Source organism: Centruroides sculpturatus, unplaced genomic scaffold, assembly GCF_000671375.1.
Source record: "Centruroides sculpturatus isolate CEXI.00-Female unplaced genomic scaffold, Cexi_2.0 scaffold335, whole genome shotgun sequence".
NCBI classification, from domain to species: domain Eukaryota; kingdom Metazoa; phylum Arthropoda; class Arachnida; order Scorpiones; family Buthidae; genus Centruroides; species Centruroides sculpturatus.
The window spans coordinates 87,302-114,595 of record NW_019384713.1 but is presented as its reverse complement, the minus strand read 5'-3'; the positions used below and the strand labels follow the sequence as shown (position 1 = coordinate 114,595).

The window sequence follows — 27,294 nt, the reverse complement described above, 5'->3', positions numbered from 1 at the left end:
AACTATCAATAAAAATTGCACGGACTTATTGGCCAACCCCATGTTGTTAATGAAACAATTACGACAGTTACCTCTTCACAAGCAGAAACTATTTCCGTATGAGTTTGCATCCAATCGAAAATTATTTTCAAACAGGGTAATAATCCTTCTTTGCTTAAGATATTTAGTGATTTCAGAGGAAGTAAAGTAATTGTAGATATGCTACAAATTATATAAACAAAAAAAAAAAGTAATAAAATAAATAAATTTCTGTTAGCTTGAAAATAACCAAATTTCACTTTTTACTAACAATGGATACATAGCTTATCAATTGATCAAAAATATTTTTAAATGTTAAATTTAACTTAAAATCTTATGCCAAATATACAAGATGATCCAGAAGCCAATTAACTGACATTTTTAGGAACAATTAAAGCAAGTTTGGAATAATTTCATGTAATTTCATTGTAATTTCATTCCAATAAATTTGTAATTTCATTCCAATAAAATATCTAAACAACTATTCCAAACTGATTTTATGTATACTTAAAATAATCTCAATATAAACCTTGGTTAAGTAATTTGGTGACTGTTTTGTCAAACCTGTTGCAAAAAATAAAAGATTTAGATTTTTGCAATGTTTAACCCATTTTATTTTAAATTTTAGCAACTGACTACTAATGAATGTCAATTTTTTACATAAAATTGAATTTCCTTCTTTAATTTTATAACAAAGAGAGAATGTATGAAATAAAAACACACACAAAAATTATTGTCATTAGTTTCTTTCAATCTTTAAGATTTAAAAATAAATTACAAAATATCATTTTATGTATTTAAAAGCTTTTAATAATCAAAGCTTACTTTTGTTTCAGATCTTGTTTGGAAGATTTTATCTTATTACTTGAATTGACTTTATTATGCATGATTATCGAATCGATTCCATTATTCAAGTCATTCTTGCAGTTGTTATTGAGCTTGCCATTTGGCTTTTTCTTCCAATTTCTTTTAAAATTAAAAATAAATATTTTAATTAAAAAATTGATAATTTTTCTAAACTCTGTTAGTAAATAACGAGAAATGAAGATAACTAAATATAATTTTTTTTAAATTACTTGATAATGTGATTTGGTTTTAATTCTCCACTACTACTGAGAATATCTCCGCTATTACTGAAAGTTAGTTCACCATTCAGAGTTGACAAATCTCCACTGGAAGTGCTTATTCCGTTTACGACTAGATCGTCCTCTGTTGCCTCTAGTTCCGCCAAACTTTCACTACTGACGCTACCGGTTTCGCTAATGTCAGATGTAATGTGGTCGCTCGGCAAAACTTTATCGTCGTCAGAATCTGTAACATAATAAAAATATACATTATAACAAACAAAATTAGCACATCAATGCAATTACAGTAACAATGAAATTGTATTGCTAATGTGAGATCCAACCTCTGAGTAAGGCCAAAATTGTTCATTTTCCCTCTAAATTTTCGACGTATATGAAATAAATTTGTCGCCTCCTCGTTAAAATAACATTGTCGGAAACAAGAATCAAATATCGATAGAAACTTATAACTTTCATCGTTAATATAAACATTCAATCCTTGAACAATGACATTCCTCTGCTGCAAGACAAAGTTTATAGTTAAAGTCTGAATTCGTCATTTTGTTTTGGTCCCGGGAACAACTTTAACCTCCACACCTGCAGGACCAACTCTCCCTCTCCCAATAGGGGATCACCTGACTAATTTCCCCAGCCCGAAGCTATAAAAGTGACTTCTTTCCCCCTCCATGGGGGAGTCTCTCATCTACAGCTGGTCAAAAAAAATTAAGTCTCGAAGGATTTTAACTTTGTGCGTCGATCAGAAGAATAAGGGCATCAACCTAATGTCTACGTTAGAAATATACTAGAGGTATGGAACATAAAATGTAAACTCTCTCTCTGCGAGTTAGGATCTAGCGAACTAAATTCATTTCTCCAGATGTTAGATTTTGTAATCGTTATTTTTTCATTAATCTAATAAATCGTTGTTTCCATTGTTAAATGGTGTCATTTACTCGCATATTGCCTACGCCTCGTTGACGACCCCTCTCACCTACTCCACTCGACCTGACAAAAAGAATCCCGATCCTTCGGGACCACATTCAAAATCTAGCCATCTTGACAAGTGAGCAGGTTTAATGACCTGTAGCTGAAAAGGGAGAGTTGACAGTTCCCAACCTCCCCGGCAGTTCACACTAATAAATGATACAAGGTTTGTTTCATTTATCTCAAAATATTTTATTTGATTATAGTTAATATCAAATACTAGTAAACAGTAAAAAATATAAGATAGAACAGATAGTGATATAAATAAAAGTTTGATATCAAACAAAATCATGTATTGTGTACTTATTTACTTTGAAAGAATACTTACACATTATAATTTCACATTTTTCATATTTGATAATAAATTTTTAAATTGCAAATATAATTAACAGAAGTTTTTCATCCTTTTAAATTTGTATTTTAAAGGCTTAACACTTAAAATACAAATTTTACACAATTAATGGACCAGAATCTGTCCAGTGCCAGAGGAACTTTTAATCAATTCACATATATACTTTTTCCATCTATATATATATATAGATGGAAAAAACTTTCCCACAGATCAGCTACAGAAATACATTAGTACTAATTACAGCCATAAATACAATTAGTAGACTAATTGTATTTGTGAATGAACATTTGTAAGCAGTAAGCAGCTTTCAGGACCCGACTCAATTTCTTTAAAAAATTATCTAGATATAGATATGAATAATAAAAATATTAGTAATGAGTGGTGAGATGAAGCCACTGAGAAGGTGAGGCTGCAGTCACAACTTCATATACTCACATATTAACATGGCCCTATTTGTAAGAAGAATTCAAAAACATTTCTTTTGTAACAAAAAATTAAGACTATACAAAATAAATTTTGAGTCCTTTTTGCCTATTAATATCCTTTTATTCCAATCCAGGAACCACAAAAACAGCCGACAATGCAAAGCAACACTTCCACAAATAACTGATGAACACAATCAAAAAACTTACAAAATTAAAAATGATCCCAACGTTGACCCTTTTCTGTAGACTATGACATTTACACATTAAAAAAATTGTTAAAATTCTTTGTATAGTCTTAATTTTTCATTAATCAAATTAGTCAAAATAATCCTTGGCTTCTATGTACAATTATTTCTTTTGTAATTAAATTAGTCCTCAATTTGTGAAATTTTTACTATCACAAGTTCTTGCATATTCAATTATTTAGTAAAGTCATGATTTCCAATTGTATCTAATTTTAATTCAATTAAATAAAGATTAATTAATTGAATGAGTTTTTATTCATCTTTGTCTTCATCATGTTCATTAAACTGTTCATTTATATAATATATAATGTATTTTATATCTAGGTAATTTTCAAAAAATATAACTTTTAAAGAGATGAAATTCTAAACTTATATTTCATTGTTATCCATATTAAGATTAATTTATTAATTAAAAGTAATAAACATTCTATAAAAAATAATGTACAGGGGTTATTATAATTAAAGTTCCACATTGAAATGGCCATAAAATGAAGACTACTGGACAGAATGTTATCAAACTTGGTAATAGTGTACAGGACTTCATGGGATTTTATATCCCGTGGAAAAAAAAGTTCAAAAACTCACCACCTATGGGAAATGGCACTGTCTGCATTATTGTTAAATGAAATAAGACATGAAGACAATGGAATATGAAATAAGACATGAAGTCAATGTCGAAGACATCATCGAAAATGTTTTTAATCAGTTTTAAAATGCGTTACAGAGCATGTTCAATGTGGCGTCCACCATTTTTGATAAGCAAGTTAAATCGCATTACTGTGTTCTCGACAGTAGCTCTTAACATATCAGGAGGAATTTAACTTGCTTATCAAAAATGGTGGACGCCACATTGAACATGCTCTGTAACGCATTTTAAAACTGATTAAAAACATTTTCGATGATGTCTTCATGTCTTATTTCATTTAACAATATTGCAGACAGTGCCATTTCCCATAGGTGGTGAGTTTTTGAACTTTTATTTCCACAAGAAATAAAATCCCATGAAGTCCTGTACACTATTACCAAGTTTGATAACATTCTGTCCAGTAGTTTTCATTTTATGGCCATTTCAATGTGAAACTTTAATTATAATAACCCTGTATATTATATATAAAAGATTTTGTCAAAGAAAAATATTTAATTTTTTGTTATGCTGGGTTCTACCACCAGGGTGCATTATGTACTTACAACACTGCCATGTGTTTTTATTCTTGTTCCCGTATTCACGCTGTACAGACTTGTAAAATAAAACCTCTCTTTGTCTTCCAATTTGGAGTGCCTTTTATCACATTTAACATAATTATGAAAAAAATTGTAATGTTTCTAGTACTTGATTGCTTGTTCTCTCATTTGGTTATATGTTCTTTGGAATTAAGTACAAATTATTACGGAATTATTTAATTTTTTTCATTTCAGTTTTACTAGTTTTACACTACACTTTTAATACTTAGTTATTCCAATAGTCACCATTAGCCATATTTTAGGTAATTTTTGAGTTATATGCATATGTAAAATAGGAATAACTATTAAATGTATTCTGTAATTTCTTATATAGTTTTACCATTATATAGAGGTCTGTTCAAAAAGTATCAAACTTTTATTTTTTTCGCGTAAACCAATGATGCGCGGGAGGCCTCTTTCGATGGAGTTGTGGAGGGGACAGTCATGCACAGCCCTGAATTTTTTCCCGCCTGCAGGAAACGTCAGTCGTTAGCAGTCAGCCTATGAGTGAGGACATGTAGCGAGCTCTCGTCGGATTCCACTAAGCTGGAAAATGACTGAACAATGTGAGCAGCGATATTACATCAAATTTTGCCAAAAACCTTGGCGATACCCGAGCGTAAACCATTCGCAAGATTCAGCAGGCTTTCGGGGACGATCCTCGAAGCAAAAAAAAGCGCGGCAGGCCCGCAGCAATATCAAGGTCATGTTGACAGTTTTTTCGACTCTCATGGGGTGGTGTATTGTGAGTACGCACCACAAGGCCAAACCATCGCAAAGGAATACTACCAGGAGGTCCTTCGTCGTCTTTCCGATGCTGTGCTACGCAAACAACAGGATCTGTGGTTGATCAAAACTTGGCAGCTCCATCGTGATAACACATTCGCCCATTCTGCGCATCTGATTCGGGCTTTCATCACCAAACACAACACTCCTCTGGTTCGTCACGCTCCGTACTCTCCCCACATGGCTCCGTGTGACTTTTGGCTATTTCTCAAGCTGAAAATGCCGCTAAAAGGAACCCGATTTTAGTCAAGAGAAGACATCGTGCGGAATGCGATGGACAGGCTATTGGCCATTCCAAAAGATGCGTTCCAGCAGTGTTTCCAGCAATAGCAGGAACGCTGGGAGAAGTGTATACACTACCAAGGAGACTACTTTGAAGGAGATTAGGGTTTTGTACCTCAAAATCAATAAATATATTTTGGCCAATAAAGATCAGATACTTTTTGAACAGACCTCGTATAATAAGGACTGAAGAGGGGCATTGGTTCAAAATGCATTTCTTTTCATAAAAAATAGAAAATAAAATTTACCTTTTCCATTGAAAAAAGCATTCTTGTATGATAAGTTCTCTGTAGCAATTGTGTGTGTAATATTTCTGCTTATTTTTTTAATTAAAAGGATTGATTTACAAATGAAGTTTCAAATAATAATGAAGCATTCTACAAAATGCAGGGATATAAATATGTGACTACCACTATTTAGTACCCCAAGTACTTAATCTATATGTACAAAGTCTTAGTTCATTGTATTGCATCATTACATAGCAATCAAATTCAAACTTATCCAAGCTTCTTCATTTCATACAAAGAATGAATCAGTGATTTAAGGTTGTGTACAATGAGAGAAGCAATAAATTTAGCGAAGTACTGTGAAACTGAACAAGTGTTCGAGATGTGCTCACAGTTATCTTTCTTGTATTGTAACAATGTAAGATCACACTGCAATAAGTTAACAGTAAAGACACCACTTACACAAAAAAAAAACCCAAAGTTACAGGTTATTCTGTACTCTCCTTATATGCCAAATCTCTCACTGTCAAACTTGATTATTCCTAAAATTAAATACAGGGTTAAAAGTTCAACATTTTTTATTGGATGCTGAAATTCAAGTTGCTGCATGGGAAGGAACTGAAGAAAAACCAGTTTTTTTTTTTACCATACACAGAATATAAAAATAAATTGAGTGTTTGAAAAAATGTCAATTATGTTAAAAAATGAATATGATATGATTAAAATAAATGATTTTTACTAGTTTTTGAAAATACAGTAGAGCGTCGATTATCCGAAAGTCAATTATCCAAAAGAATTCTAGTCGGCAAATTTAAATTTTCGCCAGTGCTGTGGCGCTGCAATCTTTGGCTATGTCTTGGGCTACTCAAATATTTTACGTTTTTGATACTAAATTAACTTCTGAAGTATAATTTTTTATTGTTTTTATATTTTTCAATATATTTATTTTGTTTGTACAAAATAAAAAAATAATTTTTAACAATACAATAGTCTTCGTTAGGCTTAACATCGACAAAAATTCAATGTGAAGCGACATGCAACGGAGAAAAATGTCAAGATGGGATAAATTAATATATTTTTTCATACATAATTGGTTATCTGAAACATCGATCTTCCGAACAACCCCAGTCCCCAATTGATTCGGATAATCGACGCTCTACTGTAGTCACATTATCCTTTTTCCCCCAAACTAATTTTATAGAAAATGGAACCCTTATTTATCAGTCAACCCTCATAATTACCATGTTTAATTCTTTAAACGCAAGATCGGTCAAAATTGCTTTGATCTGTTTGCGACAAAATTGGTTGAAGCAAAAGTTTTTTAACTGGTTTTGCTATATAAAATCCCCTCATAGCCTGAGGGATAAAACAATTATCTCTCCAGGTAAATTGAAAGAAGAAATTTTCAAAGTTTAGAGTTAAGTTCTATTTTGAATAAACAGTGTAATAGTTCTTTATGTGAATTTGTTAATAAACGGTATAAAATTAATTACTTCATATAATTATATATAAAGTATATATTTATTTAATTTCAATAAAGTTTTGACTTTCAATAAGTTATTCATACCTTCACTAAACTCAGAATCTTCTTGACTAGTACCGCTCATTTTCCTTCGACGACGAAGCATCCGTAAGCAGGTTACAGATTTGTTATTTTTTCTAGACAGTTTCTCTTTATATTTCTAAAGAACGACAATATAAAAAATTTAATTAGTAATGTAATAACTTTAATTACTGAACATCCCCTACTCATGGTTCCAAGTTACACTGTTTTATTTAAAAAGCAGCCAGTCTAACATTGCTTGAGTAAGCTATATTTTAAAACATTGAAAAGTTTATATTTAAACTAAAGCATAAAAAAAATTTACAATAAAATCTAAGAAACAACTACAAATGAAATAAATTTCATTTACTATTTGCAAATGTATAAGCCAACATGTACAAAACCCTCATATTTGGGGTGCATAGTAAAGTCCTTAAGCACTGATGTATGTGAGCAATGCATTACATATGAAGCATAGTAATGAATGCAGCATGAAGACACAGAAAAATGAGAAATACACATTTTACTACTTGTGCATAATTATCATTTTACATTTTCACATACACATGGTGTCCTTTTGTACTAAATCAGTTATGATCTATAACTTTGTAACTGACTTTTTCTGTATTGTGCATTGTTTGAGATATGAACACTAACCTTTCAAATTTTACCACTAGGAGCTCTGCAAGTGGTCTTGTCTCTTAACCCATAGCAACTTTAATATATCCATAAATCATGTTCATAACTTCAAATCATTTGCATTCTTCAGTTACTTCAATATATAAGAACTTTACTATGTATTTCATACATTGTACAGTACATTCATGTTTTGCTTACAGAAAGTAATGAAATATAAAATGTTGAAAATAATACTACCACTGTGCTACCAAGCATATCTAACATTTAGCTTATCACTGATTAATAATGCTATCTCTATATTGGACAACAATTCAATGTATAATTTTATGAATACCAGAAATTTATGTAAGTAAAAATTTACTATGTTAAAACAAATATTAAACAATACACACCTTGGAAATATCATGATTATCTCCAGTCGATATTGTACTGCAATGTATTAAAGGAGGTTGCGGGGAAGTTGTAGGAGTTGCGTCAACAAGGTTTTGTTCACCTTTTAATATAAACATTGAATTTATTAGCCAATTACAAATAGTTTTTATAATAGTTAAAACAGATTTACCATTTTTTAAATCACATTCCTCTAAACTATTTTGCGTATCCTCAGAAAAAAAAAATTCTTGAATTCTCTTGACGCCATGTGAAACAATACTCGAAAAGAGAGCTAAAGTAAAAGCTACAGAAGCTGATATTGCAGATTTGTCTATGTAATAACAAGACAAATTAAAATAATAAATACATTGCACAACAGTTGAGGGAAAAAGTTTAAACTTACTTTTCTGCTGCAGTCTAGCCACGCACATGATACACATAACAGTCATTTTAAAAATAACATCATCAAATACGACAGTATTATTGCAGTCTGTGTGGTTTGAATCGACTAGTCCTTTCTCGTTAGCATACAAATATTCCAAACACTTGTCCAAATCTAAAAGTGCATCATGACACAATGCAGACGTTCTGAAAATAAAAAGATTTGCATCTTAATTCTTTAAAGAAATAATTTACAGATCATTATACATTTCCTTAAAAATATTCAATTTTATATGAAAACTAATTTACACATTTTTGTACATCATTAGGTACTTTTAGATGAATAATTACAATATTTTGTACATACTATTTTTTGTTGTCATATGACAACAGTTGATGTAAAATAAAGTATGAACTTCATTAAATGAAAGTATATTTGTTTACACAAAAATCTTTAATTTTTGTACTTGACTAATTTTGTACTAATTCCAGAAATTTTTATGTAAATAACAATTATTGGCATCTTCAGGCCTGCTATTGAGCTACTATCTTGTTATCAATGCTAGTGTAAAAGAGAGCAAAATAAATAACTTCTTTAAGAAAAACAATGATAAGTAATTTTATACGAGTATTATACTTTATTTAACAATAATTTTATTATTAGGCATATTTTGTTTAGAATTCAAAGTTTCATTGACATGTTCTCAATGAAAGATTAAGGCTTATTTTTAATAATTAGACAATTGTTTTTGTCACTTGTTTATCATTTGCATGCATTAAATTTTTATGCCACAATCTTTTTCACTATTGTGCTGTATTAGTATTAAAATTAATACGTTTATTTTAAGGTATTTATTTATCTTTGTTAGTTTCCTTTCAAGCATGATTGATCATCCAAAACCACCCTGCCTCAATTATTTAGGATAATCAATGATCTACCATAGAGTATTTATATTCCGAGGAATTCTAATGTTTTCCAAAAAAAAAAAATTTTACACCAATGTTTTAAACTCAAACTTATTTATACATTAAATAAAATTATTAAAATTCAAAAATTAAATATGTACAAGTGTCAATCGATAAATAATGTCTCCTTTTGTAGCATTCTGAAGTACAGAAACACGTGACAGTCACCATTTACTAGCAGTGAATGTTTTTGTCTTTATGAGTGAAGTCTTGGTTTGCTTTGTTGCATAACAGTTAAGTTAGATGTAAACTTGTCTCTCTCATTCTGAACAAAGTGGCAATTGGTGATTGAATTTTTAGTGTCAGAAGAGTGAATGCCCATTAAAATTCACAGATGGTCTGTGTGACATTTTGTGAAACTTTACAAGTACTTGAAAAATGAATCTGTAAAGTGAGGCCAAAACAATCTCTCTCTCACATCTTGATAAATAACACAAGACTACTCAACTAAGGAAACTACATAGATAGTTAATAATATGAAGTCAAAGATTATTCTGAACTTTTCTTACTGCAAGGTTTGGGACACTGTCCAAACACTCACCAAAACCACTCCTTTAATACTGTGAAATAATTTTTATTGATTTGTTTTCCTTCAAACATTATGAATAGTTTTGGATTTTGAAGCAATAACTGTAAGGAAGAGGTATGTAATGTTTCAGAATTCAAGATTATGGGGTCCAAGATCAATGCCATCAAATTAATTGGCAACATCAAACTTTTCTTGCAATTGAGACAGTCTAATTTCACCTAGAAACAAGTGCGAAACTAATAAGTCCTAAGAGATAATATCTGAGACTAACAAAAGTGTTCGACTGAGAGACCAACTCTATAAAATCCCACATCTCCAAAACATGGGGACAGTATGAACAGTTTACACCTTTTTGTTTAACAGCAAGAAGTGCTGACAAGTGTTCCCTTTCTTGATTCTTCACCAACCTCATTAATGACATCAAGACACCCTATAGCTAGGTCTAATTTCCTTAGAGTGTATCTTCCTTGCAGATAGAACATCTGAAAACCTAACCAACTTTCTGTTAATTGCCTAGTCTCTAGAACTTTCTCTGAAGAACAACAATTTCTTAACAGACTGGACACCTGAATTTTAAAGTTACAAGAATTATTGTAATCATATGTCTTGTACCCATTGAGAATCTCTCACTTTGTAACCAGTCTTTTTATGTCAAAACCCCACATCCCCTTCAAACCATCATCCTTCAACCAATAAACCTCACATATTCACTTTCCTAACCTTTTGGTTGTGATGTTCATCTACAGCCTCTTTGAGTTAAAATTTAAAGCAAACTCCTTTGGTTTTTGACAATGGCTGTAATGGGAAATCACACAACCTCACACTTACAGTCCAGATCCAACACTATCAGACTTTCAACTGTTCCCAAATTAAAAGAAGGGTTGACACATTTCATTAGATGCCAAAGTTCAACATTTTTATGAGAATAGATGGGGAAAAACCAGAAAATTTTTCATGCACAAAACACAAAAATGGATCAAATGTTCAAAAATGTGTTGTGCCACATAGTGATTAATTGAAAATGTTGAATGTGAAAGTAGACCTTAAATGTAAATTAAACAATTAAATTAGTATACAAGGGAAAGTATAATTGAATATAATTACTAATACTGCATTCTAATAAACAGTACACTGTCTGCAACTTTTTCAGCTTGCAATTGCACTGTTGATTAGATGACAGCATTCTTTCCATTCTTTGGAAATTGGGTGCAACTATTATTTGAAGGTGACTATTAACAAATAAATTTGGTAATTTTTTCACTTTATTATTATTATTCAAACACAACACTTGACATGCTTACACCTTATTTCATCATAATGTAAGAGTGACAATGCTGACTAAAATGTGCAATTTTTCAATTTACAATAAACATTATCTACCTTTATTAGACAGTGCACTTACTAGTAGAGGATACTATAGCATTTTTCATCTTGCACAGTTTATTAGAATAAATACAGTAATAATATCCTTTGTATAACACGACAGTTATGTTCTGAAAAAGTGTCGTTATTCAAATCTGTGCTACAAGAAAAACGGCTAATGCAAAACATGGGGTTAGATTCCAAAAGTATACTAGTCATTTTTATTACTAAGAGAAATAGGTTTATTAATTAAAACAGTTGATAATTTATTTCCAATCAACACTTAACTAAAATTAACACTTAACTAAAAACACTTAAGTTAAAATTACTGCATTATGTGTTAATATTAATTTTAGTTAAACACAGGTGCATTCTTTTTACAAAGAATTGCCATCTTATCAGCTTTTTTGCTGATCTTGATAAAAAATATCAGCAATGTCTTCAATTTTTTATTTTTACCATAAAAGTTTTTTTTATGTAAAACAAAATAAATTTGTTGTTAACTGATAATTTGTTATAGTGGGTTGCATTTGTCAAATCAAGGACAGTGATTTTTTCCCCCAGAATTTGTGTTTGAATACTGAATTGTTCAAGTTGGGAACAGATCAAGTACCGAGATACCACTGCATTTCATTAGTCACATTTACGAATGATTTTACTTACCTAAGAACTTTTAAATAAACTTTAATAAATACAAAGATTAATTTATAAAAATAAAACATACACAGTCTTAAAAACTAAAATCAAGCAATGACAACACCTGATTGACAAGAAAGAAAAGAAGAAGAAATTTTTAAAAGGACAAGGGAGAAAAATTGCACCACCAGATTTCATTAAAGTAAACACAATGAAAAGCACAAAACAAATTGAAAATTTCAATATTCTAAAATCCATGAGCAAATTTGAGACAGCATACATGCTTACTTGAATAAATAAAATATCAAATAAAGGAGTTTGCACTTAAAAGTTACAAAATTTTGTATGAAGGATTTCCCAAATTCTCAAACCATGTTATAGAAAAACTGTGTTGTATGAGAGATACAGGTACATACCTTTCTCACAAAATTTATTTACATTTGACTAGAAATAATAATAATAATAATAAAGATCTAAGCAGTTAATTAATTAAAGTTACAAGCCAAAAAATTAGAAATTCAAATTACAATATATAATCAGATTTAAAAAATATTTTTAAGGATGTATAAGTGAACGTAATGAATTTTGAGTTTTCTTAAAATCAAGTAAGATATGACTAAATATTTTAATCAAAAGATACATCGTTACTTGTAAATTTTTAAATATTAAATTTCCTTCTTTTGATGAATACATTGTCCCATAAAAAATTATTTATTTACATTTTGTAGTAAACAAGAGTTAATATTTAGAATAAGAAGATTAACAGAGGAAAATTTTGTTTCTGAGCTATTATGTAAACAAACAAAATAAACAGAGAAAGAAAAGATAAATATTTATTCTTTACATAGCAGATCAATGAGAATTCTATAGACATTCGTTTAATATAATGTATTTATTTAAGATTTTTTACGCTGTATTGATTTCCACATATCAAGTTAATTAGGAAATTTATTACTTAATTGAAATAAGAAATCTAAATACTAAAAATTTCAGGTTAATTATTATTATACAAAAATGAGAAAAAAATTTATCATCTGAATTAAAAATTGATCGTTAGCTCTTGTGGATTAAAATTGTGTGTGTGTGTTTTTTTTAATATCAAAATCATTTAAGTAAAAATTTAATTAAAATTTAATGCAAGTGGTATTCCCTATTATACGACTGCAATATTTTTGAAGATTTAGGAATTTCTTTAGAATCAAATAACAGTTTTTGTATCTAAGTAAATTGCCTTACAAACTGTAATATTTTGTTTATTCATCAGCATTTGATTATACTTAACTCAATATTACAAACATGAAAATCATTATCTAAAACAAAGTTACAAAATATAATGAAATATGTAAATTTATTACAAATGAATGTGATACCTAACAATTAAACATTCAGAAAGAAAATAGTGTCACAGAAATTACTAGATACAAAATGAATAAATATATAATAATATAAATGCATAAAAAAAATAATAAATTTACGGATATTCTTCCTTAAAATTTAAAGAAAGGATAAATTAATCTGCATTAAAAAAGGTCTACTAGGAATTTTTTAAAATTAAAGTTGAATTTATCAATAACTGTCTTGATCAGTCATTCACAATAACTTTATTCACTTGCATTAATACATAATATTGGATACATGCATTATTGAATGCAACACAATATATAAATAATATACATAATTGTGTATAGAGTATGATAAGAACTTATTTGTCTAAATAATTTTCTGCATAAGAAGTAAAAATTATTTACAATAAGGAGTGAAATTAACTTTTTCAAAATCAAACAACAATGTATTTATAGTTTTTTTTTTTGTTTTCAAATATTTCAAAATAGAACATTTGTTCTAAATATATTTAAATGTTTTTAAAAGCAAAAATTCCCAGAGTAAATTTCACCTAAATAAAAAGCACTAACAAAGCACAAAGAATCACACAAAACTTATGACTTGTCCTTACATTTTCTGCTAAATTTTACAATAATTCATATTAGGTTCCAATATTTATAAAGAAGTTTTTATTTAGCAAGTTCTTAACTTTTTAAAAAATTTGCTTACCCTTATACTAATTTCAGTTCCCCCCCTTTTAATGTAAAAAATGCATTGGTTAAAAACTTTTTCTAATGCTTAAAAGGTAGTTTAAAAACAATTTTTAAAAAATCATTTATCTACAAACATTTTCTTATTTGGCTGTCTTATTTCAAAACAATTAACCAATGCTTTTGCATGCTGATTTAATTGACAAATTTCATACATAAAATTTTATAACAGCCACCACACACATTCATTTAATATGTATATGCATGATAAGTTAATATCTAAACATGTATACTTATATACAGTAATAGTAACAAGTATGCAATAAAATTGCCAAAAATTTTTTAAAATGAATAAAACTGATTACTATTTATCCAGGAAACATAGCACTATTATAACAAAACAAATTGCTGAAGTTTAGGTTACTAAAGATACTTAATTAGAAACATTTCTAAATTTGAATAAAACTGTTTTTCTGTTCTGTTAGCTGATACAGATACAAAGAACAGTTACTCATAGATTCAGCCATTCTGTGACAAGAACACAACACAGATACCCAGTAACAAATGGCATGATGTAAATCAAGATCAGAAATGTTTCTAATTAAATATCTAAGCTTTAGCAGTTAGCTTGTTTTGTTATCATGATCAATCAAATCCCAGCATTTTGAAGTCATTTCTTTTTAAATTTTAATTTTGAAAAATATAATGAACATACCTGTGGTTTGATTACTTAGATTTTAGGCCAATCAAGTTTAAGAGTTTGTATATTGTCCTTTAGAACATTATATAGCTTTTGTATATTGTTTTGATATTCATATCTAATACATTATACTAACTATAAAAACATTAGGGGTAATTCAAACTTGAATACATCAAGATGAAATGAAATAGCTTTAATGCACCTCTACATCTACATAAATTATAGTTAATTTTGGAAATATTTTATTAACAAATGTTAGTTTATCAAGTTTATTCAGTAATTGTGTGAAGTTATTATTCATGCTCTATAGGAAATGTACAAATTATTATAAAAAATGAATAAATAATATGGAAGTTTTGTTAATTAAATATTTAGCAATTATACTTACTCGTCATTGTGGAATAAAAAGAACTGCTCACATAATACCAAAAAAGTACATAAAAATCGTTTCACTTTAAAAGAACTGAAAGACATGTATATTTAATGAATTACTTTGCATAAAATAATAACAATTATATAACCTTTTCTTTATAAAATATTACCTTTCATTATTTTGATCTTTAGTAATAATTTCTTTGTACATTTGATTATTTTTGTCAAAAACACGCTGCAGATTTCCTTCGGCACCGTCAAACGAATGAGTGCAAAGTATACTGGATTCAAAATTTCAAATCAACAACTATTTTATGTAGAAAAACAAACAAACAAAGAAAAAAAAATTCTTCTTCTTACCATCGCATATAATGATACGTAGCATCTAATCCACAATTGGCCATTCCAGCAAGCGTGCCTAACTGATTATGTGGCATTCCCAGGGTCGGATCAAAACAAAGAGCTTGATAATAGTATCGTTTTGCAGTATGAACGCTGCTATTTTGTCCCATGTCAGACATGTAACGAGCTGTATAAAGATATTTGTCACAAATATTAAAAATAAATAACTTCTTTTATTTAAAAATAAGTGCATAATTAAATTTTATAATATAAAACTACAATCAAACTGATAAATAAAGATATAAAAATTAATGTATGTATCATTTATTATTTTGTATTTATATCAGAAATTATAATAAATTTAACTTAAATTTAAAAATAATGCAGACCATATTGTATTAAAAAAAATTCAGATTTGATCAAAGGCAAATGTGGCTTAATTTATAGATATAATGAAAACGTTTTAATACAGAATGATTCTTGTTAATTATATGAATTAATTTTTGTCACTTCATGAGCACTTTCATTAAGACCATTCTGAAAAGTTCATAAAAGTTATTATACCAAAAAATCATTAGAACTGTAAAAACATTAATAAAAATATGAAATTTATAATTATAAAGCTGAATATAAAACCCAAATTTGAAGCTATAATTTAGTCATGCTTCATTTAAGAGCTAAGTCAGTTTTCAACAAGATATATAATAATAATGTTTATATTTTCTGGAATATAAATTAGCTAAACAATCACTTTAACTTTCAATTTTAACTTAATAATTTTTAATTATAATAATGAATTAGGTTAATAAAACCATCTCTGTATACCATATTTCAGAATTGTAATAATAATATGTAATTTTCATAATTACAGTTAACTTTTAAAAATTATTTTCAGGCAAATAAAAGTGAAAATTGAAATGCAAAATATTACGACAATGTAGATACATGTATTTTCATATTTTATTAACATGTAATGAATACATTTATGTTATGAAAATAATCTTAAAAATTTCTCTATAACTATTATTATAACTGTTTATTAATACCTAAATCACCAAGGTAGACAAGAAATCGGTGACAAGCATGATGTACCCATTCATTTATGTTTTCTTCTAGTTCTGTTGATTGCTGATATTTTTTCCAACGATCTACAAATGAAAAATAAACACATTTCATTCATAAGTTTTACTATTCTTAAATTATTCATGAGTCAAGCTTTATGTAAGAAGTTAATTTCACATGTGATTTAATTATGTACAACAGATACTTATGTAATATCATGCTATCTGTTTAACTTATAATTAGAATGAAAAATATATATCATTTAAAGCTCTAAATATATTTCATTAGAATCATATGATGAACCCGCAACACTTATTTAAATTACACATTACAATTCTATTTTATGAATTCTTAATGTTAAAACCTGTTCCCTAATAACAGTCTGCTATATTCTTTCTGTATAATTAAACAAAAGCAATCAAATAACCAATATGAAGCTATCAATTACAGGAATAAAAATTTTGATTGAGAAAAAAATGAGCTTTAAAAGTAAGGATAATAACAACATGGTTTTAAATTCCTTATCTACACATATATATATTATTTAGATTTTTTTATATACAAGTTAAATAATTACAAAAATAAAATAAATATATTTAAATTATCATATCCTTATTATTTCTAAAATACTTTTATTGTTTTTATCATCTTGATCTTAAACAACTCAAATTATTCTTGTTATATTGAAGACTGGAAAAATAAGTTTGGATTTTTTAATACAGGACAATCAAATAAAAATCTCTCTCAAGAAGAATAGACTTAATGACACCATAAAAAATTTTAAACATTCCTCATCAAGTTCTAGTAAATAAATGTTCAATATTTCAGTTTTTCTAGCAATTAGTAGTAGGACAGTAACAACAATGACTGCCTTATGATGATGTTGGTTCTACTTCTAGCAAGTAAGACTTTCATTTGGTTGCTTGATAGAACTAAAATAAAAAAGTTAAATTTGATGACTTCAAATATAATAAAAAGGATTCCTTTGTAATGAAAAATCACATGTTGATTTGTAACTTCTTGTATTTAATTCTTATGAGAAATCTAACAAGTTTGAAAATCACAAAAATATTTGATATACAAAACACATTATGATAAAAAGTTGTTTGCTTAAAAAAAACCATTAACTTTTTTGTCTTTTCTGGAAAACATACCTTTTTTAATTCCCTGTTGATGCCATATGAATGGTATTTCAATTTTACCTTCTAAATTTAAATGAAATTCCGTTTGCAATCGCAACAAAAGATGATGATAATTTCCAATACCGGATAATAAATGAATCTGTAAACTATAATCTGCATCGGGTCCTTGGGTTTTCTGTAACAGAAAAAAGTAAATACAATAAACGAGAAATACAAGAAACAATAAAATGAATAAAGATTAACAACAATAATAAAGGAAAAAAAAAATTCAAAAATAAATTATAAATCAAAATATGAGCAAACAATAACCTAATTCATTCAATTTGTAGAGATTTATTAAGTTTTAATAATTCTACTCCATTTAATTGAATTTAAACAAGTTTCCTTTCTAAGAATGCTAAATTTTAAAATTAAAATAATTTAAGCATAAACAATTGAATAGACATGAAGAATTTTTTGTATTAAATGCAAACTTATGCACTTTTAATGTACATTAAGAGAAGTTTCAAATCTGTTTGTATTATATATTAATGTTATCTTAAATAAGATTANGTAGAGGTGTAATAAATGGCTTGAAATCTATACTTAAACACATTATTGATGATCCATGAAGTTTGATCCTGTTGAAGAAGTTTACTTAAAATGCCTTTATATATTGTCTGTTCATTAATACAGAATTTTTGTTGTGTCACATCTACAGAAAAGCAATATTTAAAATAAACAATGATTTAGTATTATAACAGAATTTGACTTACTCAAACTGAAGTATTGATCATAAAAGTAAGAATACAGAAGTCAAATACTAACTTTGATGATAAATTTCTATAACATAAATATTACAAAGATAATATTTTACCTTTTTTTGTTGTTTAAAACTTTGGATGAAATCATAATAAACTTTTCTCCACATCAGTTCTTCTGCTTTGCGTCCATATTCCGCAGGATCGGTAAACATGAGACGTTCGCAATAATCTTTGAGCCTGATGTAAAAAAAATCAAAATTAACTTTTTTAATATCAAAATACTGTAATTATTATCAATTTTCTATATATAGATTATTAATATAGCTAATAAACTGCATACATTCATTATAGATTACTGAATAATTCATTATCTGATCCTAGTTGTAAATTAATGCATCAAAGTCAAGTATATGGTAAGTATTGCAACTTTTACAGAAATGGGATTGTTTAAAGAAATTTTTCTTCAGTCAGCATATTTTTTGTGCATTCTACCTATAACAAATTTGGAGGAAATGCAAATAAGTGGTAATGGTTGAATGATTTAAATATCTTATATTACCACAATATAAGGAAATTCATCTTTGCAACTCCCTACTATTGTAATTTATAAAAATTTCTAATCACAGTTGTATGAAACATTGCCATTTAAGAACCTTTTCAGCAGGATACTCTATAAAACAAACTTTGAACTATATAAAATTAAAGTTCAATTTATATGTAGATTGAGGAAATTTTTTTCATGAACCAATTAGATCATAATAGTGTAAATTTGCTTTATTGACTAAAGTTTGAGGCATGAGCACATATTTATTTACTTATGCACATACACAAATAAATAACTCATTAACAACAAAATATAAATGGTCAATATAGTTAAAACTACTTTAAACATAGTCTAAAAATGTAATTCTTAGATATGCTCAATGTAGCAAAATTCAATTAAATGTTTAATGATAGCCACCAACTGTTATATAAAGTGATTCTCTGATCTGGCAAGAATACTGAACATTGTTTTATTAATACTCAACTTATACTCAAGCTTTGTTATACACATTTTATACCCAACTTTATTTTGAATTTTATACCCAACTTTAATTTGACAAGTTAGTCAAATTTTTATGAAATAAAAATTTGACTAACTTGTCATCAAAATAAAAATAGAAATAAATCAATCATACTAAATCTGTTAGTTTCCTGTATTTTTAGATATGTAATTAGTACTGTATCTTGCAGCAAGCCTTTACTCTTTATTTACTATGAAATATAATTGTATTCTGTTTTGCAACTGTTTTTATGAAGCAATATTTATAGTATAAGTGAAAGAAAATAGCTCCTGGCTGATATATATCATAGTAAATTTGTTATTCTGATTATTTTATATTCTGCTGAGATTTAATTTATAAAATTTCTTCATCACTATCAACTTGTTAATGTAAACACAATGACAAATATGAAAGCTTATTATGACTTGTTTATTGTTAAACAAGATCTTTTCATATTTAAGTTGAAAGTAATTCTCTTATAATGGCAATAATCTCTTTTGAAAATATTTTTGGATAATTAATAGATTAATTTATATCCTTTTTTCTGCTACTTTCATCTTAAAATCTAACAGAAAAGATAATCTCTTCTACTCTAAGCTCCTATCTATTTTCTTCACTCCAGTTTTTAAAATATAAAATTTTGTTTGATAATAAATGATATTTTCAATAGAGAAAGATGCACATGTGAACGAACAAAATACAGGCCACTTGCAAGTGATATACTAAGTGAGCTGCAAATATTGTAAATGCTGATATGTAACAACAAGATNATGAATTTTGTCTAAGTATACATTCTTCTCTAATTATGTATAATATCTATTATATGCTTTCTTTTCATTTTATTTTTAAAGCCAGTGACAAAAGTGTATAAACCTTCAATACAAATTATTACAATTTTCAATTTTGTAAACTTAAATTTTACAATATTTTGCAATTAGAAATTTTATTTTAGTGATCAGATAAGTTAAATGCAGAATTTGAACATTTTTACCCAGTAACGTATATGTCAACTATGCGTGCCAATGTCAAGAACTTACGACATAATGATTTACCTCAAACGCACCTTTGTTGCAAACTCTTGACTTAACTATTTAGCAATGGTATCTTGTCTTGTTTTTGCATTGCTTGCAGTTGTATTTATATACTAAAAAGTTCTATTTCTGGCTTTTATCCAATTAACATTTCAATTAGTACAATAGTTTGATTTGTAAGAAATGATTTAATTTATATTTGTAGAATGATAGGATTCACTTCCAATAAATTCAATTTATATTCATTATTCATAAATTTGAGACAAAGATATGCATATTATAACTAGTTCAAACAGATCAGTTAAGGATGGCATCACAAGTATTTAAATTAATGATAATGTAACTTATAAATAAAAGTAGTTATCTTATAATAAAATTAATATAAATATGAATAACTTTTATATACTTTTAAAAGAAGTTATATAGTTTAGGAAGGAAAAAGCTTACTGTTTAACTGTCTCTGTGGTACAAGAATATATTAAGATTCTAAATTATTTTAGCGAATGTATTTAAATTGTTTATATCTAAGTATATTTCTGTGCTGGACTTTTATTGTTATACAGTTTTATAAGATAGTGAAACCAGACAGAAATTTTCAAAAACAATTTTACACAGTTGAAAACAGAGAAAAGTCTGTAAAGAAAAATCTACTCTGCTATTGTGTTTTTGTTGTATGAGACAACTCATTAAGATAACTAAATAATTTTTGTTTGTCTTCAAATTGTGTAAAAATAATGCAGACCATATTGTATTAAAAAAAATTCAGATTTGATCAAAGGCAAATGTGGCTTAATTTATAGATATAATGAAAACGTTTTAATACAGAATGATTCTTGTTAATTATATGAATTAATTTTTGTCACTTCATGAGCACTTTCATTAAGACCATTCTGAAAAGTTCATAAAAGTTATTATACCAAAAAATCATTAGAACTGTAAAAACATTAATAAAAATATGAAATTTATAATTATAAAGCTGAATATAAAACCCAAATTTGAAGCTATAATTTAGTCATGCTTCATTTAAGAGCTAAGTCAGTTTTCAACAAGATATATAATAATAATGTTTATATTTTCTGGAATATAAATTAGCTAAACAATCACTTTAACTTTCAATTTTAACTTAATAATTTTTAATTATAATAATGAATTAGGTTAATAAAACCATCTCTGTATACCATATTTCAGAATTGTAATAATAATATGTAATTTTCATAATTACAGTTAACTTTTAAAAATTATTTTCAGGCAAATAAAAGTGAAAATTGAAATGCAAAATATTACGACAATGTAGATACATGTATTTTCATATTTTATTAACATGTAATGAATACATTTATGTTATGAAAATAATCTTAAAAATTTCTCTATAACTATTATTATAACTGTTTATTAATACCTAAATCACCAAGGTAGACAAGAAATCGGTGACAAGCATGATGTACCCATTCATTTATGTTTTCTTCTAGTTCTGTTGATTGCTGATATTTTTTCCAACGATCTACAAATGAAAAATAAACACATTTCATTCATAAGTTTTACTATTCTTAAATTATTCATGAGTCAAGCTTTATGTAAGAAGTTAATTTCACATGTGATTTAATTATGTACAACAGATACTTATGTAATATCATGCTATCTGTTTAACTTATAATTAGAATGAAAAATATATATCATTTAAAGCTCTAAATATATTTCATTAGAATCATATGATGAACCCGCAACACTTATTTAAATTACACATTACAATTCTATTTTATGAATTCTTAATGTTAAAACCTGTTCCCTAATAACAGTCTGCTATATTCTTTCTGTATAATTAAACAAAAGCAATCAAATAACCAATATGAAGCTATCAATTACAGGAATAAAAATTTTGATTGAGAAAAAAATGAGCTTTAAAAGTAAGGATAATAACAACATGGTTTTAAATTCCTTATCTACACATATATATATTATTTAGATTTTTTTATATACAAGTTAAATAATTACAAAAATAAAATAAATATATTTAAATTATCATATCCTTATTATTTCTAAAATACTTTTATTGTTTTTATCATCTTGATCTTAAACAACTCAAATTATTCTTGTTATATTGAAGACTGGAAAAATAAGTTTGGATTTTTTAATACAGGACANAAGAATATATATATTATTACATAAAATAATTTTTATAAAAACAACACTACAGGATTAGAATATTTTGTCAATTACGTCAGAATTCAGGTATTTTATTAGGCACTAATTAAACAAATTAAAATTTTTTCTATATTTCCAAGAAAAGGCATCAGTGCTTTCAACACTTTTCTTCTTATAAATATGATTGTAAAGCTATTTTTGTAATTAAAATACTTCAAAGTATCAGAGCTACAGGATTTTCTTTCTACAGGAGTTCTTATTTTATAATTATAAAGTTTTATATAAAATTCTGTAAGTAAGAATTTTTACAAGTTATTTCAGATAATTAAAAATTATTTTTGGCCAGTCCTTTAATGAAAGATATAAAGGTAGAGGTGTAATAAATGGCTTGAAATCTATACTTAAACACATTATTGATGATCCATGAAGTTTGATCCTGTTGAAGAAGTTTACTTAAAATGCCTTTATATATTGTCTGTTCATTAATACAGAATTTTTGTTGTGTCACATCTACAGAAAAGCAATATTTAAAATAAACAATGATTTAGTATTATAACAGAATTTGACTTACTCAAACTGAAGTATTGATCATAAAAGTAAGAATACAGAAGTCAAATACTAACTTTGATGATAAATTTCTATAACATAAATATTACAAAGATAATATTTTACCTTTTTTTGTTGTTTAAAACTTTGGATGAAATCATAATAAACTTTTCTCCACATCAGTTCTTCTGCTTTGCGTCCATATTCCGCAGGATCGGTAAACATGAGACGTTCGCAATAATCTTTGAGCCTGATGTAAAAAAAATCAAAATTAACTTTTTTAATATCAAAATACTGTAATTATTATCAATTTTCTATATATAGATTATTAATATAGCTAATAAACTGCATACATTCATTATAGATTACTGAATAATTCATTATCTGATCCTAGTTGTAAATTAATGCATCAAAGTCAAGTATATGGTAAGTATTGCAACTTTTACAGAAATGGGATTGTTTAAAGAAATTTTTCTTCAGTCAGCATATTTTTTGTGCATTCTACCTATAACAAATTTGGAGGAAATGCAAATAAGTGGTAATGGTTGAATGATTTAAATATCTTATATTACCACAATATAAGGAAATTCATCTTTGCAACTCCCTACTATTGTAATTTATAAAAATTTCTAATCACAGTTGTATGAAACATTGCCATTTAAGAACCTTTTCAGCAGGATACTCTATAAAACAAACTTTGAACTATATAAAATTAAAGTTCAATTTATATGTAGATTGAGGAAATTTTTTTCATGAACCAATTAGATCATAATAGTGTAAATTTGCTTTATTGACTAAAGTTTGAGGCATGAGCACATATTTATTTACTTATGCACATACACAAATAAATAACTCATTAACAACAAAATATAAATGGTCAATATAGTTAAAACTACTTTAAACATAGTCTAAAAATGTAATTCTTAGATATGCTCAATGTAGCAAAATTCAATTAAATGTTTAATGATAGCCACCAACTGTTATATAAAGTGATTCTCTGATCTGGCAAGAATACTGAACATTGTTTTATTAATACTCAACTTATACTCAAGCTTTGTTATACACATTTTATACCCAACTTTATTTTGAATTTTATACCCAACTTTAATTTGACAAGTTAGTCAAATTTTTATGAAATAAAAATTTGACTAACTTGTCATCAAAATAAAAATAGAAATAAATCAATCATACTAAATCTGTTAGTTTCCTGTATTTTTAGATATGTAATTAGTACTGTATAACAAAAAAATCTTTACTAGCTGCCAACAGTCTCATGATTTCATGATTAACTATAAATACAGTTAGTAATATAATAATTTAAACTTAATTTAAAATTCTCTTATGATTGCTTAAGAATATAGTGATGGGTATTAAGAATTTTCAAATTTCTGTAAAATAGTGCAGTTATTAATATTTATTATTGGATAAAATATAATTTAAGTACAGATATTAATTATTTGTTTTGTTACATTAATAACAAAACATAATATTAAGATTATAAAACTGTAGTGTCTGATACATTATTATAATAAATGCAGTTTATAATTGCATATGAAGATTTTATCTATTAAAATAATGAATAAATAACATGGTTTTTAACTTTAATTAATAATATAATGAAATATTGATTAATTGACCTTGGATTATCAATATATTTGTTTAACTTTCTAATTACTATGTTACGATAATTCATTTTATGCTGCATTAATTGCATAGATTTGTTTTTTTTTTTTTTAAATCCTATTATTGTGTTAATAATTTGTAATCTTTCAATAGACAGAAGTGTAATAATACATATAATGTCTAAAAGCAAACTAAAGTATGCAACACAATTTTATGCTATGAAAATTCAATTAAATAAATGAAAGATTTTTTAAACTATAACATGCATGCACTGTTATGTATTTTCATTATAAGTATTTAACATCATCAAAATTTATTGCGTAAGATATAAATATCTACATGCAATTTAGAAGCAATTCCTATAAGAAAAATAATCTGTGAAATTTTAATTGCATATCAAAGATAACTAGTAGTTTTTAAAATCTAAAAATTTAAAGCACAATTATAATCTAAATTTAAAATTCTTATCAATTCATTATGCACATGACGAAAATAACAAATTTTACTTTCAGAAATAAATTTCTACATTTGATGGGATGCTATCATTTGATTCTGAATCAGAGCATATTGTATTATCAAATAGATTTAGCCATTCGTTAATTTTAGTGCATGGCATATGAAGCTGCACTACCAGTATACAGTAGAGCGTCCTTTATCCGAATCAATTGGGGACTGGGGTTGTTCGGAAAATCGATATTTCAGATAACCGATTATGTACGAAAAAATATATTAACCTATCCCATGTTGAAATTTTTGTCCGTTGTCCCATGTCCGTTGTGTGTCGCTTTGCGTTGAATTTTCGTCCATGTTAAGCCTAACAAAGACTATTGTATCATTAAAAATTATTTTTTTATTTTGTACAAACAAAATAAATATATTGAAAAATATAAAAACAATAAAAAATTATACTTCAGAAGTTAGTTTAGTATCAAAAACGTAAAATATTTGAATAGCCCAAGACATAGCCAAAGATTGCAGCACCACAGCACTGGTGAAAATTTAAATTTGCTGACTGGAATTCTTTCGGATAAATGACGCTCGGATAACTGTATTTAGAAAAATGACAATGACTAACTACTTTCAATATATAACTAAAAAAAATTAAACATTAAGTGATTTGTGTACAAAAGAAAAGAAATGTAAAGTGATAAAGACTGAGGTGTATCTCATAAATTATAGGTCAAGGCAGTACAGAAATCTTTCCTGAGAGATTCCTTTTCAAAATTTAAACCTCTTCTGCAACAATTTCACTAAATTTAAAAGAGATTAATATTATAATCATGAGAAATGTAAATTTTAATAAATTTATATAAATAACAATTCAAGATGAAAAGTTATAAGTAATGAATATTGCTAAAGTTTGGAAAAATTATAAATTTTTCATATCATTAAATTATTCTGTAAATTGATTAATTAGTCAAAAGTTGTTTCGTTCTTATCATTGTGCCTAATACACAGTCTTAGAGGATTTGATGATGAATATTTTCTCGTTCACATAAAATCCATGGCTAATAATATCAAAACATTTAAAGAGCAGCATGTTACAATTAAAAAAAATCATCAATTTTAAAACAAAATAACAGGTAGAAAAAAATTGAGTTAAGCATGATCTTATCCAAATTCTTTTATACCAAATTAAAAAATTTTCCTAAGACAAAGTGGTAGTAGTGAAATGTTTAAGAGAGAACTAATATTTATATATAAAAATTGAACATGTTCCTAATTTTATTTTGAAGAATGCTTCAAAAAAAAAATTTGAGACAAAATGGGAAATATATTTCTAGTAAAATAATTTATAACTTAAGTAAAACTTTTATATCTGATTTAAAAATTATATAACTGGACTTTTCTTTTCTGCATATATCAACAAGTTGTTTATTAATATAAATTCTTTAGTTATTGCCTATGCAGACAATATGAAGTTGTTAAACCATGACCCCATTGCACTCCAATCTGATCTACACCTTTTATCCTCTTCCTTTAGAAAAGTTAACCTTAGAATTAGTGTACAAAAATTTGTAATAATGTTTTCTTCTTTATGCAGAAATCTGCCCCACCACTCCTTTTTATAAATAATCATGCATTGCAATAGGTCAACACATATAACAATCTTGGAATTATTTTTGCTATTAAATTAACTTTTAAAAGTCATATAGACAAAATAGTAAAACAATTGGCTATCCGTCTAGGAATATTATGCCATTTTTGTAAAACCATATCCTCTAAATCTGTTTTACAGTCAATCTTTTTTGCAAATTTTCAGTCCCTCAGACTATTGCTTTCCTGTTTGGTCCATAGGAGTCCCCTCTTTGCTTGCAAAAATATTGAAAAAACTTGATAAACTATCTACTTTTAAATAAACATAGTAAGTGGTCTTGCTCTAGCAGCATTTGGATTATTGGTTTGCAGTAGGCTACCTACCACAAACCAATAATCCAAATGTTGCTAGAGTAAAACTAGGACTTCAGGATTTCTTTGAGTGA

General features: G+C 26.9%; 1 protein-coding gene across 1 annotated transcript in view; it reads right to left on the bottom strand.

The window, feature by feature from the left end:
* LOC111627876 (protein SMG5-like) overlaps positions 1 to 27,294 on the bottom strand; it is a 56,354-nt gene that overhangs the window by 9,191 nt on the left and 19,869 nt on the right. The window contains exons 3-16 of the mRNA XM_023371544.1: positions 23,315 to 23,438; positions 21,875 to 21,899; positions 17,696 to 17,836; positions 16,526 to 16,627; positions 15,498 to 15,666; positions 15,308 to 15,418; positions 15,154 to 15,228; positions 8,562 to 8,746; positions 8,349 to 8,489; positions 8,179 to 8,279; positions 7,172 to 7,286; positions 1,095 to 1,329; positions 844 to 984; positions 72 to 201 (exon numbers count right to left, since the gene is read on the bottom strand). Coding sequence (XP_023227312.1) covers positions 72 to 201; positions 844 to 984; positions 1,095 to 1,329; positions 7,172 to 7,286; positions 8,179 to 8,279; positions 8,349 to 8,489; positions 8,562 to 8,746; positions 15,154 to 15,228; positions 15,308 to 15,418; positions 15,498 to 15,666; positions 16,526 to 16,627; positions 17,696 to 17,836; positions 21,875 to 21,899; positions 23,315 to 23,438 — 1,795 coding nt within the window. The remainder of the gene's footprint in view (positions 1 to 71; positions 202 to 843; positions 985 to 1,094; positions 1,330 to 7,171; positions 7,287 to 8,178; positions 8,280 to 8,348; positions 8,490 to 8,561; positions 8,747 to 15,153; positions 15,229 to 15,307; positions 15,419 to 15,497; positions 15,667 to 16,525; positions 16,628 to 17,695; positions 17,837 to 21,874; positions 21,900 to 23,314; positions 23,439 to 27,294) is intronic.